The sequence below is a fragment of the Neocloeon triangulifer genome, unplaced genomic scaffold, assembly GCF_031216515.1.
Source record: "Neocloeon triangulifer isolate White Clay Creek 2 clone unplaced genomic scaffold, ASM3121651v1 ptg000002l, whole genome shotgun sequence".
NCBI lineage: Eukaryota > Metazoa > Arthropoda > Insecta > Ephemeroptera > Baetidae > Neocloeon > Neocloeon triangulifer.
In genome coordinates this window covers 3,231,596-3,250,311 of record NW_026775545.1, presented here as the reverse complement: position 1 = coordinate 3,250,311, position 18,716 = coordinate 3,231,596, and the positions used below count along the sequence as shown (strand labels likewise).

Here is an 18,716-nt window from a genome sequence, read left to right as displayed (position 1 = left end):
TTAAATGATTAAAATTAAGTGCCCAAAGGTTAATTTCTATGCGGCTGTTTTAACTAAAAGAAGAATTAAAATTATAAAAAGTAATAATACAATAAAAATCAATTCAATTTTATAAGTTAATACAAAAATTATTATTTTCAAGATTAATAAATTATTTTTATAAATATAAATTAATATTTTATTTTCATATATGTTAAATTTTTAACTTTATTTTAACAATCTATTTGTAAGTGTTATTTTTCAGAAAAAGAAAAAAATTACTTGATAAAACAAAACTTACATTACACATTTTTAAAAAAATCTTTGGTATTACGCTAAACAAACATAATAAATAGATTTTTCAATTATCCATTGATTATTTCCGCCAATGAACTTTTTAATTTTATTTTGATATTGCTATTCATTAAAATTAATGTATATTTCCCGTTCCGTATTGGAGTTATTAGTTATTGATAAAATTGAATTGTGTCTGTTCAATGGAATAGAAAGAATGAATATATCATCAAAATATTTAATAATGAAACCTTGGTTTTATATTACTTGTTTAAAAATTTCTCAATTTATACTTTTGCGACGTTTGAGTTTTCATTTTGATCCTAACAATTCAATCAACATTTTCTTCCTTTACCAATTAGTTATAATTTATTTACTTATTTTCGTTGAGAATAACCTGGCATTTCAACGTTTTTGGCGTTCAATCGGACACACAGAAAAATGAGATATCATAAAAGCCGTAGCAGCTTCGCAGTTGGAAAAATCAACAATAATGGAGTCATTGATGTCTCTGTTAGCGAGCGGGTCGCGCTATTATCGTGTCTGCATTGGCACAGTATTAGGGTGTGCTGAACTCGCTCCGGCGGGCACGCACAGAAAAAGCTCGGCAGCGACACAAAGCAAGAATCGGCTGAAATCCGGCCAGCCCACCACATCTGCCATAATTAATCATACTTAAGCCATTCACGCGAAAGTAAATATTGGGGATGACTGAGAGGATTAAACGTGGCTTCGCTTTTTACAACACAAATTTCGCTTGTGAATGTATTTTTCGAAAAACATCTGCCAATTTTCATACCCGGTAAAATTTTATCTCTCATGCGCTCTCTTAACAATCAAATTTCTCGACACTTTTTACTCATTAGCAGCCGGTTAAGCAGGTAATTATTCTCAATAAAGAAAATGCACAAAAGTAATTCGGCCCTACATAAATTATCTCGGGAATATTTTACGACCGTTCCTAACACGTACCCAAAGTGCTCGCGACGATAAAAGGTATATGATATTGAGCCACATATAAATAATTTCTCGTATGCATTCAAGAGGTGTGGGTGTGCATTATTTAAGTGTATTATTCACCACGTTAAGAAACCTTTCTTTGCCTCGCTGGTGCAAAAAAAAAAAAATACCATCCGCCAGGCCAAAATGGAATCAGATTTGGGGACCACACCCCTGGTCTCATTGTTATGCTAATCGGCGTGGCCCAGATAGAGAAAATATGATATTACACGCCACCAATATAAAGGGATCCGAGTTGCTCTCTTGTAGAATTTCGTTGTTTGGTATATATGTGGGGCTAATCTCAGTTCTGCATCGCTTTTTCAAAAACTCAATTATCTTTGCGCCTTAATATAACCGATAATAACGTAATTTGAGGTGCGTCCTGCTTTGACTATTGTACTGTCCAAGAGTTGAAAAATTATATGACTTCAAGAACAAAAAGATTGAAAAATAATCTACTCAAATTACAAATTCGGCATGGGAAACTATTTACAATGTAAAGAGTTTTAAATTTGTATGTATTGAGGAAAAAAATGAATCAATCTAACAAGAAATCAGATTTATTTGACCAGATGTGTCACAATTTCTTATGGAGATTATATATGTATTAATCTATTTTTTCTTCCCTAATTTTAACCGTTGCAAACATTTGACAATGACAGAAAGCTCTATATCTTTTACAGATTTAAAAATTTTATCATAATTTTCTTTTAAACGACCAGCATTTAAAATTTGAGCCCAGGTCAACTCAAAATTCCATTTTTCCTAACCTAAAAATCCAAAATCGGTGCAGTCTTTCTTGAGATTTTTTTTTTTTACTTATTGTTAGTTGCATATAGACAATTTTTGAAAAAGGAAAGGAATTATTTGGCAATCTTGCAAGAATTGGAAAAAAATATGAGCAACTGTCTGTGGGTTGCGTATTACAAAAGAAGGCATTTATTTTCTCCACATCTAAGTTATGTCTATACACATAAATATATCAATGAATTTTTTTTAACTTTATATTAGCCTGATATATGCTTGCTTTCGTTTTTTTCCTGAATTAAAAGTATATTCATTCATCTGAATTCCTCATTTACTCAATAATTATTAAAATCGATTAAAATTAAACATCCTCATTTTTAAATACCTTTGAAATAAAAATTATGCAATTAAAAGGGGGGGCAATTATTTATACCCTAAACCGCCAATCTTTCAAGTCCAACCAAATTTATGTTTGCAGTGTTGATTAAAATTTATTGCTTTAGAGGGCATAATTTTGTGCTCAAAAGCAGGCTTATGTTTCTTATTATATATTTTTCGTAAATTATCACTTTTAAACAACGTGAAACCGTTTCCCGGAGAGTCGTGCATGTGTTTTAATTTTCCGCCTGTCCGAGAATAACAAGATTTAAAGACGAGTTTTGAGTGCCCTGAGAGAGTGGCGTAATTCGAAACACAAACCGCTTAGCGTTAGTTAGCCTCGACGAGATAATTACCCATCCTCGGCCGGTCCGCGCTAATTACCGAGCAGCACAAAACACGTTTTTCTTTCTCGGCAAAAGTGCCCCGAAAAGTACATAAATTACTTAATCAGCTCGCCACCAGGTGGACTTGCGTCCGGCGTGTGAATAAAGAAGGAATTCGAGCCGCGAGAGCTGTTAAATTTTCAGAAACACCCTCCTTGGCCGCAGATAAATAATTGCGTCGTTTTATCCGAGAGTCAGGTCCTTTTCTCAGGTGTGTCACCTGCCCAGGTAGCATCACTTTTTCACTCTATTCAGGCGGACAGAGGGGCTCCCGCTTGAAAAATGTCTCTGAATAAAATTTATATGCCGCCGCCGACCCATCCTCGAACAGATAAAGACCGAATTTATTATTATTTTTTATTTTGGTGTAAGCGTTTCTTTTCCGCTGTGAAAATGTAATTTCGATTCCCCGAAGTTGGACACAAGGTGTCTGCTGCAATCGGCCGTTTAACGAGCCGACCGACACTTTATGGGCCAATTAACTCTCACACACAGCAGAGACCCTTACGTGTTGTCGGTCACGCCAATCCTTGAAACATCAAATTAATTCGTCAAATCTCGCACCACTCCATTATTCCGTCATAAAATACCAGAGGTGCCGAATTAATTCACACCGTAAGTGGCTGCACTTTTTTAATTGGGGATAAAAATTTACTTCTAAAATGGAATCTTATAAAGGAAAATTTAAATTGATTTTATTTCACAGTTGTTTTTAAATATATTGATTTGAAGATTATTAAAAATTATTAGAAAGTTTCTAATATTTTTAATTTAATTTTACTATAGAAACTAAGAAAGATAAAAAAAAAACTGAAAATGCTGAGCTTGAATTCGCCCAATGCAAATCAACTTCTTTATTTCCAACATCACCGAAAAAGAGGCATAAAAATGTACTTGAAAAATGGACGTTTTGCATGTACGAAGGAACGCTTATAAATTCCATAAATAAATTTTACCCAGCGAGAGGTGGCGGGGCGCGTCGTGTGCAAATGGAATTCAGAAATTCCCATAAATTTTACGGCCGTGTTTGGAGCCATAATATGTAAAAGGTATCACAGCCACGGCATGGAAATAATAATGACTTAATCTGGTGGGAAATAAATTATACCTCTGCTATAAATAATCTGTGGAAGGCCCTACCTATCCTTGTGCCTAGTCAGGATGCAAGCGGAGAGTGCCAACTTTGATCAAGAATTTTTTCAAAATCCCCTACACACCAAATCTTTATTTTACCTTCCAACTTCCAATTTACTATGAAATTTAAGTACATGTGAAAAAGATGATAATTATTTGCATTTCTCTCCCTTTCCGAACACATATATATTTCTTTGAAACTGCTGATATGTTCTCTTTTTAAGTAGTGTTATCAATACAAATAATTATTCGTGTAATTAAAATTTTATTTAATTTGATCAATTAATTTACAGGAAAAGTGTTTTTTGTTTTTAAAAAACAACTAAAAAATAAATATAAATATATTAAAAAGAATCTATATAAGTATAAAAGCGTCACAATAAAGTAAAGTTTATTTTAATAATTAGTATGTGAATGAAAATATTAAAATTAACGTTTAAATTTTTAAGGAAAATTGTTTGAATTTAAATTTTCAGAGTGCGCCTCTCTGGTTTAGTGAGCAGCATGGCTGAGGCAGGGAAGACGAGAGAAAAAAAGAGAGGAGGATGCGTGGCGTGCTGACGATTAAGAGAAGACATCTTCATCTGTGGGTGAGGAAAACCAGTCTGCGCCCGGGGGCCCGAGGCCTCCCAAAGGTACCACCTCGAGGTCTCAAGGGTGGCACCTCCGCCACCTGAGTGGCCGCGCTGGGCGATATCACCTCCCAGCTGCAGACGAAAGGCCGCACCTCGACCCGCGCTATCGCAACGAGGAAAAAAAGAAGAAAACGCACTGATTGAACCCAATTGAGACGTCACGAACAGACTGCGGACGTGACATCAATTTCATGTTACTGAAATAAAAATTCAGATTCAATAATAATAATAATTGTCCTCATTTTTAAGGAGATTGAAATAATTATACGAGACTGTAACAAAATTTGTAATTAATCATAATTGCTCATTATTTAAATTTTTTTATAATTGTGACCTTTGAAGGTCAAAATAAGGAATTGGGAAAGTAGCTCAAAACAAACCCTTAGGACGTGTAATAATTAACACGATTATTTCAGTCACCCAAAGTGAAAAGGGCCGCCGTTTACAGTGGCAGTCTTTGCTGCATAATTACGTATTACTTTAATTACACGGCATTCTCTCCTCATATGAGAGGCTGTCTGATGATTTATTAATTAATTACAGTCGCTGAAAACGCTCAATCAAAGCTCGCAGCAGAGAATCGGCTCGGAACATAATAATTTTTTTTGTTCAGTTCAAAATTGAAAATAATGCCGTGGCGTGTCTATGTACAAATAAATAAGTAAATAACTACATGAGCCCCACAGGGCCGAAACTCCAATTAGGACGGTGACTCGCGAGTTTTCCGAGAGCGGCACGATGTTATTATGTAAGCAGGCGAATAGTCGTCTTCTCTCTCGCGTGTATTATTATCCGCATTACCCTGCCCGCGGAGAGCGCGCGGGACACAACAAAGGGATATTTTCATCAAAATAGCAGCAGCAGCATTTCAAGAAACCCGAACGCAAACAATGGAGGCGGATTTTTTACCCTTTAAAGCCACCATGCTGCGACAAAATCCAGCTCTCTCTCTCTCTCTGATCCCTTTTTGATAACCAACTATGCACACACTCGACGCCGTAAATAAAAACATCAAGTGAACAATGTGTGGTGCTCTTGAAATGCCTTTTCCCTCCGGCGTGAGAACGGATTTTGGGGACATTTTTGATTATGAATCACTTCGGATTAAATCTCTAAGTGACGATGAAGATTTTCAAATAAAATAAAATCTAATGGGCAGAATATGATTTTTTTAAAGATTTTCTTATTTTGGGATACAAAAATTTGTGTTTATAATGCGATGATTTTCAAAGGTCAGGATCGTTGGGTCACTGAGATTGTAATAACATAAATTTTAGGAGGGCCGCTGTATTATTTTAAAATAAAATGTCAAAGAGCAAGTTAGTGTCAATCGGTTTGTGGTGACTAGAATAGAAAATTGTAAGTTGGTTCAGATAAAACCACGACTAAAAAATATTTAAATATTTTTGCAAAGCGCAGAAAATAGTTTTGTTAATTTTTTTTTTTCAAATTTTTCTTCACCCTCCTTTTTTGCAGACATTAGTTTTTCAATAAATAGGTATTTTGGAAATTAATAAATTAAAACATAAATAATAATTAAGTGGCAATTAATTGTAGAGATCGAAGTTCAAGATCACAATTCCATGACCCCTTCGCATAGTCAGATATATTTTTGGAGTTACATATATTTATATTTTGCACTAACAAATAACTTATCTCTTCACTAATAACGAATATGGAGCGCTTTTCTTCAGCGCTTTATGTCAGGGGAAGGGATATTGCTAAAAATTAAGAACTGGTCTTCCATAAAAGTAAAACAGAAGCAAAGTCTCAGACTGCTGCTGTCGTCCACGGCGCTCCTTCCTGAGCCTCAGTCTTAGTGAAGTTTTTACTTTTTACCTTTAATTTTCAATTTCGCTTTTATCTTAACAAATTCAGATAAAAAGGATAAAATGAAGCGAGCAATTTTGTTGCTCGTTTGCATGGCGAGTGTCTTCGTCTTGCATTTAGAAGCATCTGCTGTGAATTCAAGGTAAAAATAATTCTTTTTTTTAATAAAAATCTAAATTAGTTAATTTTTTACCCTCTTTAGCAAATTCATTTTCATTGCTCCGCGCACTTTGACAATGGGAAAAGAAGAACAATTTTCGCTGCATGTTTTGGAAAACCCTCAAAACTTGGATTTCAAAATACGGCTAGTTCGGTCGCAAATAACTACACAGATCATACCTCGCGCTGGTCAGAAATAATTTAAAATTTGAAATAATTCTCAAATTCCCATTTTTATAGAACCCAAAGTTCACAATTTTGACTTCTACGTGGGAATAACCGACGACTCCACAGCAATTTTGGAAATTGTGGCTGGTAACAGTGACGATGCGCAAACTTTTCGCTCCAACGTAACAATTACGAGAGAGCGAAAATTGATTTTTATAGAAACAAACCAGCTAATTTACAAACCAGGAGAGCTTGTCCGCTTCCGAATTCTACTCTTGGAAATCGTCAAACTGCTTCCAGTTGCAGAACGGGTATTTTTTTTAGTTATTTTTATTTGGCAATGAAACCAAGTTTCATTTTTTCCCCAAAAGTTGTCAGAAGTTTTCATAGAGGATCCTGATTTCAACAAAGTGGCCCGATGGGAAAATGTTCAGTTGAACAACGGATTTGCTGAGCTCGAGTTTCAGCTGAAAGAGAACATTATTGAAGTGAAAGATATTATAATTGTCCTTACAGCTCATAATAAGTAAAAAGTGTAGGAGGGCTTCTGGGATATACAAATTCGAACTAGTGAAGAGTCACATGGCGCTATCATCAAGCATTTTGAAGTCAGAAAGAAAGTTTTGCCTAAGAAATTTAAAATAACTTTGGAACCGCCTACTATTATTAAAGCAAGTGACATTAAAGACACAACGTGGAAAGTTTGTGCAAGGTTTTTATTTATTGAAAGAAAATTAATAAAACGATTAATTTACTTTATATTTAAATAGGAACGTTTTTGGAGGGCCTGTCCGAGGTGATGCCACGATTGTTTTTAGTGTCATGAAACCTATACGAGGGAGTGGAAGAAATTCTGGTGGTACATTGAGCACCGTACTTGAAAATACCACTAAACAGGTAAAAATAATCAGGATCTATTGGTTTGGAAAGCCTCAACGCTCAAAGAAAATTTAATTAAGAAAAAAAAACGAAGTTGCAAAAAATAGGATTTTAAAGATATGCAAATTAAATTTTTATTGAATTAAGAATAAATGATTGACTTAAAATTTTTCCTGAACCCACACAGCTAAGAAACGAGGACGGATGTTACGATTTTGTCCTGGTGAAGGATCTGTGGAAGGATAGCGAAATTGTCGAAAAGGGTGGAATCATCGCAAAAGTATATGTGGAAGAAAAAAGCTCTGGGCACAAACAATCTATCAAAGAAATCACAAGATATTTTGATTTTAACAAGATACAAATGAAATTCAACCGCTTGCCTAAATACTACTACCCTTTCATCCCCTACCATGGAGAAGTTTGGTTTAATTTTTTTTTTTAGTATTTAATATCACTTTTAATAATAGGTGCTGTTGAGCCAAGGTGGAGAGCCTCTGCCAAACAGGAGCGTGGAGCTCAAATCCTTTCGACAGGGGGATGTGGGGAAGATTATTGCCGTCACAGACCAGGCAGGCCGATTGCCATTCACAATCTACACGGGAAAATCGACCGATGAAATTAGTTTCAGGGCCAAGGTGAACTTCTCTTATCCAAAATGAAAAATAAGCAACATTTTTTGTTAATTCTCATTTTTAGTTAATGGATGAGAGTGAAGACAAAAATGATCATATTCAATTCAGCGATCACTTGGTGACTCCTTGGTTCTCAAAGACCAACTCTTACATCTCAATTTCCTCTCCTGACGAGGTGGCTTGCGACGGAACGGTTTCAGCAGAAATATCCTACACGTTTCCCAATATAACTGAGAATTCTGACATTCAATTCGAGTACTTGGTAAAAATTAAATCTATTTTAAATAAACTTAATTAATTTTTTTTACCTATAGGTTCAATCGGTTGGAGATTTAGTTCACATAGGCCGTCAAAACGTGAAAGTGAAAAGCGAATCATTGAACTCTGATTCCTGGCCGAACATCATATCCAAGGCTGATGTATCTGCAGAGGAGCAACTTTTGATTGGAAAGTGGACGTTGAACCTCAAAATTGAACCGCATTGGTCACCTCTGATAAAAATTGTCATTTACTACTTGCGTGATGGCAAAGAAATCGTATCTTCAAACAAGAATATAGAGGTCAAGGGTGGATGCTTCAGAAACGCAGTAAAATTAATTCCCCACTTAAATTAGGACAAAGGTTCAAATCTGTTATTGTAATTAAGGTTAGCTCGAGATTCACGGTGAAAAAGGCTAAGCCTGGCCAAAATGTGACTCTTTCTGTCACCACCAGTTCCAAGTCACTCTGTGCGTTTTCAGGAATTGATAAGGCCTTTGTAGATCCAAACACAGCATTGACAGTCGATCAGATTCGCAGCGGCCTTAAATACTACGACGTTAAACCTAATTTTTTCAGTGCTTGGGATTACAAGACGGAAGATTGTAAACCAGGTAGCAACATTCTTATTATATTCATTCCAACTACTTATTTTCTCATTTTTCTAAAATAAGAAATAGGTCGTGTCATTTGATTTTTATTTATCATTTTTTTTTATATCTTTTTTAATAAATAAACAGAGATAAAGAAACACACACCATCTATAATAAGCAAGAGGTCTATCCGGAGAGGTACCTTTGATGTTGCTTTTGGAAACGCCAAAAAGGCCTTTGAAGTTAGAAAATTACTAAAAAATAAGTCTTTGATCTAAGTGTGCTCCCTTTCAATGTTGAATTTCAGGACGGCGGATTTGTGATTCTGAGCACTCTGGACCACAACATCAAACCATGTCGATACGGCGAGCCCAAAGAAATATGCGACATCTGCCCCACCAAGGATTCAAATAGTTTTTTCACCGAAGACGATTCAGCAGGCGAGAGCCTAGGTTGGTTGCAGATGAATTTAATTTTGCTTCGTTTCTAATCTCACACTTAAATTTCAGAAGACACAGCGATTTTGGGTAACTTTGCTCGACCTCCACTCACTCCCACTCTTGGGCCAGCTGAAGATATCATTGTGGCAACTGATGTATCAAATTCTCCACAGACGTGGCTTTGGCAATTAGAAGAGATTAAGTTAGTCTTGAATTACCACCTAACTTTTATCACTTATATTTTGCATTATTACAGTGGGAATACTACTAAGAATTTGGAGCTTGAGACGCCTCGTTCAGTCACCAACTGGATTCTGAACACGATTTGCGTATCCAGCACAGAGGGATTAGGCATTGCACCTGAAACTTCGCTTCCCGTCATCAATTGACGTACATTAAAACAAACTAAAATTTAAAAAAAAATATTTTTTTTATAATTCCAAACTCTATAATTTGAAAATTATTTAATGTAATCTTTGGTGTAAGAACAATAAAGTTCATTTCCAAACTTTTCTATTAAAGTATTTTTTTTCCGAAGTTGTTAAGAAAATAAATCAATAAATCAATATATCTCACATCAAATAAACCCTTCATTTGAATAAGGGCTTGATTGAAAAAAAAGTTCAACACTTGGAATCTAAATATAAACCTGCTTTTGTGTAGAATTTATTGTTTTCAAAACTTGGTGCATAATAATTGTTACCCAAACAACACTGAGGGCAAGAACTAGAGCTTGGAATTGTATAGATAAATAAACATTTAACTTGTATTACTTGTATATCCGTTAGAAATTTCTATAAAATAAGTATTCATGAGGAATGATAAATGTTAAAAAATAAAATGGTGATAAGACAACAGATTCTAAAAGCCAAACAAGAAAGAGGAAAACTCTTTTGAATTTCCTTATTATTCTCGTTTTCTTTGCATAAAAATTAGCTTCTTCAAGGAAGAATATATGACGCGTCATTATCGCGTTGACCCCTGGCATATGATGTCAGAATGTAGCCAAATAAAAAGCAAGAGCTTGTCTTACATTAAACACCCGCAGACGCTTCGTTGCTACCCAAGACGACGCTTCCTCTCGATCCTCTCCCGGATTAAATGATTAGTAAGTTTATCATCATTTTTAAGGACAAATTTAATTAATCAAAACACAGATTGAGCTTAGCAAAATGAGGAGAGCACTTTTGCTACTGCTGTGCTTGTTGAATTTTTCAAGGTTACAGGCAGAAAATGCAAATATAGCAAGGTAAATTTGCTTGCAATATGCCCTTTCTTTATAATTTGGAATATGATTGTATTTTTAGTAAATTTATATTTGTTGCACCTCGCACTTTGTCCATCGGAAAGAATGAAAAGTTCGGTCTGAACATTTTGGAGAATTCACAAAATTTGGATTTTATAATCAGACTTGTTGATACACGAAATGATAAAGAATTACATCAAGTAAGCTTGAGAAATGCTGGTAAGGAGAATTGATTTTTTAGAATAAAAAGATCTGAAATTAAAATATTGCAGAGGCAAAAATGCATAGCGTTGATTTTCCCGTGCCAATGAACAACCTTTACAGTGCCGAATTGGAAGTTGCGACCAGTGATGGAAAGACATTGAAGTCGCAAATTTCATTTTACCGCGAGAGAAATTTGGTCTTTGTTGAAACGGACCGGCCCTTTTACAAACCAGGAGAGCTCGTGCGCTTCCGGATTCTGCACTTGAAAAGCAAACTGCTGCCAGTTACTGAACCGGTACAATTTACATTCTGAATAATATCTCTCAATTAAATTATTTCTATGAATCTCTAAGATAACAAAAGTTTGGATCGAAAATCCAAGCTATATAAAAGCGGCGCAATGGAAGAAGGTCAAATTAAATAATGGACTCGCACAACTTGAGCTGCAGTTAACAAAGGAGCCAATTAAAGTAAGAGGAATAATTAATTTGTGCCTAAATAAATTTTTAATTTTAATTTAAAAAAACGTCTGAAGGGCAATTGGAATATTAAAGTTCAAACAACGAACGAATCTAACAGCCTCGTCTCAAAGTCCTTTGAAGTCAAAGAGTACGTCCTGCCCAAATTCGAGGTCACAGTGGAGCCGCCTGCTTATATCGTGGCGCAAGAAGATAAAAACTACACTTGGAAAATTTGCGGAAAGTAAAATAAAATTTATGTGTCACTCGGAAGTAATGCTCAAGTTTAAAACTTTTCAGGTACAGTTTTGGGGGCCCCGTGCAGGGTGAAGCTGTGGTGACATTTACGATTCAACAGGCAAGCTATAGGTGGTACAATCGATTTGATGGCCAAGGGGACACTTTGCTTCAAATCCAAGGAAAACTGGTATAAATGAAATTTGGGCTGAGCACATAATTTTATTGCTCCTTTAAATTAATTACGTTGTCTATAAAGAATATATTCTTTGGATTTTTAATGTTTCACTAATTTGACGTTTAACTCTGGTTTAACTTATACTATAATTTATAACCGTTCATAACTTTAACATAACTTTTAATGCTGCATATACAAAAATTTGTTTATTTATTATTATTATTATTATTTTTTTTTTTTTTTTTTTTTTTTTTTTGGAAAAAATGTATCCACAATTATTTAAAAACTACATTTTTACTATCATTAGAGTTATAAAAAATTGTTATTCGTTACTAATTAGCCATCGGTTTTATTACTTAATGAATATTTTACATACTTTTTTTAATCGCAGCTAAGAAAAGAGGACGGTTGCGTTGAGTTCACTCTGGAAAAAAGCCAATGGAAGGCGAACGAAAATACGCACTTTGGCGGAATAAGCGTAAAAGTCACAGTCGAAGAAAAGGGCACGGGCGAAAAGCAGTCAACCACCCACAAGACCGACTTTAAATACAGAAGTGTAACTGTGGCATTTGATCGGTCTCCCAGTTTTTACTACCCTTTCATCCCCTACCATGGAGAGGTTTCCAATTCATTCCTCTTTAAATTTCATCTAAATTATAAATATAGGTGCAATTTAAATATCAAGACGGTGAGCCCATTTCCGGCAAGGCAGTGTTGCTCATTGCCAATGGCGGAAAAGCCTTTGAAGAGCAAACGATTAGGGCCGTCACCGATCAATCAGGTCGAGTGCCATTCACTCTATACCCAGGAAAATCAAATGAAGAAATCACAATAATAGGGAAGGTTGTTTTCTTTCTATTCCAAATTAATAAATGTCTAATTATTTAATATTAGTTCCATCCAGGGACTGTTGAGAGTGATGCCACATTAAAAGACGTAACTGGAAACCACGAGATAACTGCTTGGTTTTCACCATCCGATTCTTACATCTCGATATCCGCACCTAAGGAAGTGTCTTGCGAAGGGGTAGTACCGGCAGAAATTACTTTCACTGTGCCCAAGTATTCATACAAAACTGAAATCCGTTTTAATTACTTGGTAAAATATAAACATAATTATTCATACAAGTGTCTAACTATTATTTGAAATTTGATTAAAAGGTTCAGTCAAACGGGGTTGTTGTTAAAAATGGACATCAGAGCGTGAAAGTGCAAGGCCAACCGATTAACCCCGATTCTTGGCCAAACATAATTTACAAGGCTAATGTGACAGCTGAAGAGCAAATTCTCACTGGAAAATGGACTTTCAATTTAAACTTGGAGCCCCAATGGTCACCCCAAGTGAAAATTGTCATCTTTTACTTGAGCGATGATGACGAAATTGTAGCTTCAAGCAAAACATTTGAATTGAAAAAATGTTTCCAGCACAAGGTAGAAAATACTTTCAAGGCAACTAAGTTCTAAGCCGCGTTTTCATACAGGTCACATCTAAATTTGTGGAGAAAAGGGCCGAGCCAGGCCAAAAAGTGACCCTGTCGCTGACCACTAGTTCCAAATCTGTGTGCGCGATTTCAGGAATTGATAAGGCGGTCACTTTTCTCGACCGAGAACGAGCATTAACGGTTGATAAAGTTTTCAACGCTCTTAAAATCCACGCGGTCAGGCCAGAGTATTACAATTCCTGGGAGTATAGGACGCGGAAGTGTGAAAAAAGAGATGATGGTCATTATTTTACTGTACTTTTCAAATTCAAAATTTTAACTAATTTATAATTAGTGCCCATTGATGTGCCCATCCCTGTTCCTGCCCCAGTTAAGATTAAGAAAAGGTCGATTTGGAGAGGATTCAATTATGATATTACTTTTGGAAATTCGAAAAGAGCTTTTGATGTTGGCAATTTATAATTATTGAAACTTTCTTCACTATAACCGAGTTTCGTAGGAAGGTGGATTGCTGATTCTGAGTACTCTTGGGCACAACATAAAACCCTGTCAGTACGGAGAGTTCAAGGAAAACTGTGACCCCTGCCCGTACCTACAAATGGTCCCACTTTATTCCATGCGGCCAGTCGACATGGGTGCGTTGGAAATAAGTATTAATATCATAATTAAAATTCAAAAACTAAGAAGACAATTTGGAAATTATGAGAGGCGGAGTTCCTGAGGCTGTTTCTGCCTATGCATCACCTGGACTAGCTGGGCCACCTGGAGCAGCAGGCTTTGTGCCTCAAGAAGATTTGGTGGAAATGCGGACAGATTTTCCCGAAACATGGCTTTGGCAATTGGAGGAGATAAGGTTGCTTATTCATTAAACAACCTTTTTTTATAAATTAAATACTTTCTTGATTTAGCGGTGACAATTCTAAAAATTTGGAACTAGAGACTCCTCATTCAATCACTGATTGGATTTTGAATACAATTTGCGTTTCAAATACAGAGGGCTTTGGAATGGCGCCCGAAACGTCACTCAGGGTTATCAAACCTTACTTCATGGACTTCAACATTCCCTACTCTGTAAAAAGAGGCGAAGTTTTGCCTTTGAAAGTGTCCCTGTTTAACTACTTGAGTCACGAAATTCCGGTAATTAAATTCGGTTATAGAACCACCAGCACCTTTAGCATGCTTAATATTCAAAACAGATCAAACTCACATTCGGCCAATTCACTGGTGGTGACTTGAAAAGCGAGAAGACCTTCTCAGCTTGTCTCCCTAGCAAAGACAACCTGGTGCACATCTTCAAGCTAGATGCAAATGTGTTGGGCAAACACAATATTTCGGTGACGGCTGGATTAGACCCTGACCTGAAAAAGACGTGTGGGCCGGAAATATCAGTCAACATGAGGTGATATTTTACATAAAATGCCTATTTTTGTTTAATAATTTTTAAAATATTCAGAGATGGAATAACAAAGCCAATTATAGTTAAACCAGAAGGCATTCCAGTTGAGAAAACCAAATCTCTGTTTGTGTGTTTGGAAGGTAATTTAATAATTTACAAATTATTTAAAAATTTAATTGAATTATTTTTCACTCGAAAGGGGAAAATGAATCAGCACTGATCAGCTGGCAATTGGAAGTTCCTCAAAACACAGTGCTCGATTCAGCGAGGAGTGAAGTTTCTGTAATTGGTGATTTGATGGGACCCAGTTTGGAGGTGAATTTAATCAAAAATCCTTATTACGAACTAGTAAAATTAATTTAAAAATAGAATTTGGACTCTTTGGTGCGTCTTCCGATGGGCTGCGGAGAACAAAATATGGTTCTATTTGTGCCCAACATTGTGGTTTTGAAATATCTGACCGCAACCAATTCCATAAATCCAACCCTGAGGGCAAAGGCCCTGACAAACATGGAGACAGGGTATCAAAAGGAGCTCAACTACCGCCATGACGACGGCTCATACTCTGCGTTCGGAAAAAGTGATCCGTCAGGCTCAATGTGGCTCACAGCTTTTGTCGTCAAGTCGTTTGCCCAAGCCCAAAAGTTAATTTCCATCGACAAGCAAGATTTAAAAAAGAGCACAGACTGGATTTTGAAGCAGCAGCTCGAAAACGGCTGCTTCAGACAGGTCGGCACCGTTTTCAACAAGGCAATGAAGGTTTGAATGCAAAATTTCAATTATTATAAAATAAATTAATTCTGGAACTAAGGGTGGAGTTGCCGATTCTTCGGCAGTTGCGCTTTCATCGTACATCATGATAGCCCTTATGGAATCAGGAGTTCAACTGGACAAAAAAATTATTGAGAATGGCGTTTACTGCCTGACCAAGTTTGACAACCAAACCGATTTGTACACCGAGATTCTTTCAGCCTACGCGTTGCAGTTGATTAGCCAGCGAGTCAACACCGTCCTCACTAAAAATGCTGCAGAGAGTTCTTTTAAAACTTTAATTCTCAAAGCCACCACTGGAAATGAGAGCGAAATTTTCTGGCAAAAAGAAGGTTTGTGTTTTTTAAGAAAATTTTACCAATTATTAATTTTGTATCCAAAGATTCAAGTAATTTGGGACTCAGCATTGAAATGACTGCCTACGCAGTTTTAACTTTGCTAAAAGTAGGCGGAGAGGAAAATTCAATTCGTGCTTTCAACGCCGTCAAATGGATTTCCAAACAGAGAAATGCTCAGGGTGGATTCGTTTCAACCCAAGTAAGTTTCAAATGACGTGATAAAAATTAAAAATATTAAAATTCGGCGCAAAGGATACTGTTGTTGCTCTTGAAGCTTTGGCAACTTACGCCTCAACTTTGCCATTGGGTGACGTGAAAATGAATCTTAAGTTGTCAACCGACGACACCAACGATTTGGAATTCTACATCGACGAAGAAAATAGACAAATCTTACAAGAAAAGGAACTCGCCCGAGTGCCAAATAATTTGCACTGGTCGGCAACCGGAAAGGGATGCAGTCTTGTCCAGGTTGATTAAAAATTTTAAAAATTGTCCACGGATTTTTTAAATAATTTTTTTTTTAAATACTAGAGCACTTTGAGATACAATATTAAAAATTCAACCGATAAGCCAGATGCTTTTAGTATGGAAAGAAAATTGACAAACATTGTGCCGAATTCGTGCAGTGAATTGCATTTGGAGTTCAACTTGACTTACAACTTAGCTGACGGTGCCTCCAACATGGCTGTTCTTGAAGTTGAGCTTCTAAGTGGGTACGAACCGGAAAGGTCAACACTCGACGACCTGAAACACACATTGCCATGTAACATTAATTTACATAAATTTATTTAAATCTTATTTATGATAATAAAAAAATTAGCATTCAAGAGATGGGACATTGAGGAGGGCAAAGTAAACTTATACTTTGATTCAATCGAGAAAAGCACGCTGAAAGTTGGGTTCGTGATTGTGCAGAGAATTTTGGTTGAAAATATCAAACCGGCGCAGCTTAAACTTTATGACTACTATGAGATGGAATCATTTGTGCGAAAAGTAAGAAATTTTATATTTTGAGTTCAAAATTATCGAAAAGATTAAACAATTATTAATTTTATTTTATTATACTTTCAGGATTATGGAGTTCAGCACTTAACTTGCAAATAACATGTTTAAACTTTGGTAAAAATATTTTTGCTTACTCCACTTACTTTGTTTTTGATATTAACAAATAATTTTAGTTTGCCAATAAAATATCTTAAAATATAAAAATTCAAAATATTTTTATTTGTAAGAATTATTTCAAATAAATAATATTGTTTACTGAAGACCATAAACAAATTTCTGAAACTAATTTTATGTGAATTTGACAAATCCAGCCAGATTTCTGCTGCATTATTTGCGCTCTCCTGCTAATCGCAGAAATGCAGCCTGCAGGGCGACAGCGCTCAGCGGGTTGCATACTCGTTATTTTGCTTCTTTCGACCACTCCATCAATCACGCGCGCGCGAGAGAAACACATAAATTTGAGCCCGGCCAGGAGGGAAAGCAATCAAGCTCTTTTTCACAAAGCAACGGACGCACAAAAAATAAAACAGGCAGCTGAAAGGGGTCTTGTAATCCGAGGGCGGAGTCCTTTCGGATGCCCTGCTAGGATCCCCGGCAGCCTCGAGGAGCACATTTAGGCAGGCGTGTGATTCGGCCAGCGCTCACAGTCAGGTGTAAAAAGCAATAAAACCGCCGCACCAGGCCTATTTTACAACAGTTTTTCCATCGCATTCCTGTCATCACGCACACACCTTTTTGTTTAGCTTTTTTATAGTGGCGGAAGAGGAAAAAGAGAAGAAATTTCCCCCATTACAATATGTGTGAAATATTTTTATAAGATTAAGTAGTAGTTCTCATCAGAGTTCTTGTGATGGTTCAAAATGTTATAAACTTTTGACCTGGATGGTCAGATTTTTTTATAAATATTTCATACAAATTTAAACAATAAAAAAAAAATCTGAATAGAATTAAGTTTGTAAAAAACACAAAAGAAATCATATATATCAGTGATTATAAAAAAATCTATTGAAAAATATTAATTAAATTAATTTCAATATTGTGAATGGAAAATTTATATTACAAGATTAAAATTTAATACTTTTAATAATTGATATTTGTGTTAAAATTTATTTAATTTTTTTTCTCTAAGTTATTTGTGACTTTTCGGAAGACCGCTGGTTAATAATTCCAGTTGTCGGCAGCGTGCGTCTATTTAATTTCGCGATGATTTAGTGCTAATGAGCTGCGTGATTAGTCACACCGAAAACTGACGGCCATCATCTCGTTCTGTTAATTTCCTTTGGTCTACGCACCTTTTCGTTTTTGTGCGTTGGCCTGCGAGAAAAAAAATGAGAACGAGAAGAGAATAGTGGGGCCAAAATTGCCCTTGGAGGTTGTCTTGACAGGGTAGGCCAGCACAACAGAGATGTCAGGTGAGGCCCTAATAACAATATTAATAATGAATCAGCCGCGGGCCATCGCACCGTGAGACGACGGATCGCCCGCTGCAGTCGTTTTTTCCTCGCCCCGCCCCTAAACCTGTTGGATGAGCAAGCACAAAACCTGTGATTAATAAATATTAACCTCTACAGATTTATTAACGATAAGCAAATTTATGTGAGCCCCGCCGAACTGCTTTTAATTCCGAGATCGGCCCGGGTTTGTGTTTATATGTTTGGGACCACGCATGCAGCTCCAGAGGTACCCACCACGCTTTATCAATTTTCTTTTTTTCTTTCTGGTGTGGCGAGAGCAGCTAGTCCGGCCGGCCGCTCACGACTTTCAAAATTACACCGCGTTCGGAACCCGAGAAACGCCGGCGATCGGAGATTACAACGCGCGGGTTCTTGCTTTAATTTCTTAATTTATATGTTGTCTGCTGCAATCGTTTTCAGTACGGAGCACCGAGAAATTTATTGAATTTCGAAATTATTTTTGTATCCCAAAGA

General features: G+C 36.1%; 2 protein-coding genes across 5 annotated transcripts; both read left to right on the top strand.

Annotated features, from left to right (window-relative positions):
* The first annotated feature begins 6,276 nt into the window (after positions 1-6,276).
* Positions 6,277-10,030, top strand: LOC132204388 (alpha-2-macroglobulin-like). Of its 2 annotated transcripts, XM_059632887.1 has the most exons (16): positions 6,277-6,374; positions 6,434-6,527; positions 6,588-6,733; positions 6,785-7,023; positions 7,084-7,200; positions 7,252-7,424; positions 7,483-7,609; positions 7,779-8,009; positions 8,059-8,226; positions 8,288-8,485; positions 8,538-8,810; positions 8,870-9,095; positions 9,222-9,316; positions 9,382-9,526; positions 9,584-9,716; positions 9,771-10,030. In XM_059632887.1, the coding sequence occupies exons 2-16, from the start codon at positions 6,448-6,450 to the stop codon at positions 9,901-9,903; spliced, it is 2,484 nt and encodes an 827-aa protein (XP_059488870.1). In that variant the 5' UTR covers positions 6,277-6,374; positions 6,434-6,447; the 3' UTR covers positions 9,904-10,030. The 2 variants fall into 2 exon arrangements, with proteins under 2 accessions (XP_059488870.1, XP_059488862.1); XM_059632879.1 differs by having other exon boundaries at positions 6,301-6,527.
* Positions 10,031-10,518: 488 nt separating this feature from the next.
* Positions 10,519-17,015, top strand: LOC132205102 (alpha-2-macroglobulin-like protein 1). Of its 3 annotated transcripts, none has more exons than XM_059633974.1 (26): positions 10,519-10,622; positions 10,672-10,763; positions 10,822-10,979; positions 11,033-11,259; positions 11,318-11,434; positions 11,500-11,666; positions 11,723-11,849; positions 12,229-12,456; positions 12,504-12,680; positions 12,732-12,935; positions 12,998-13,267; positions 13,318-13,558; positions 13,613-13,725; positions 13,778-13,913; positions 13,966-14,131; positions 14,187-14,415; positions 14,475-14,677; positions 14,732-14,814; positions 14,874-14,989; positions 15,044-15,433; positions 15,486-15,777; positions 15,828-15,982; positions 16,036-16,251; positions 16,315-16,546; positions 16,604-16,776; positions 16,855-17,015. In XM_059633974.1, exons 2-26 carry the CDS (start codon positions 10,687-10,689, stop codon positions 16,885-16,887), a joined length of 4,530 nt encoding a protein of 1,509 aa, XP_059489957.1. In that variant the 5' UTR covers positions 10,519-10,622; positions 10,672-10,686; the 3' UTR covers positions 16,888-17,015. The 3 variants fall into 3 exon arrangements, with proteins under 3 accessions (XP_059489957.1, XP_059489956.1, XP_059489958.1); XM_059633973.1 differs by having other exon boundaries at positions 13,963-14,131; XM_059633975.1 differs by having other exon boundaries at positions 13,778-13,928; positions 13,987-14,131.
* The last annotated feature ends 1,701 nt before the right edge of the window (positions 17,016-18,716 follow it).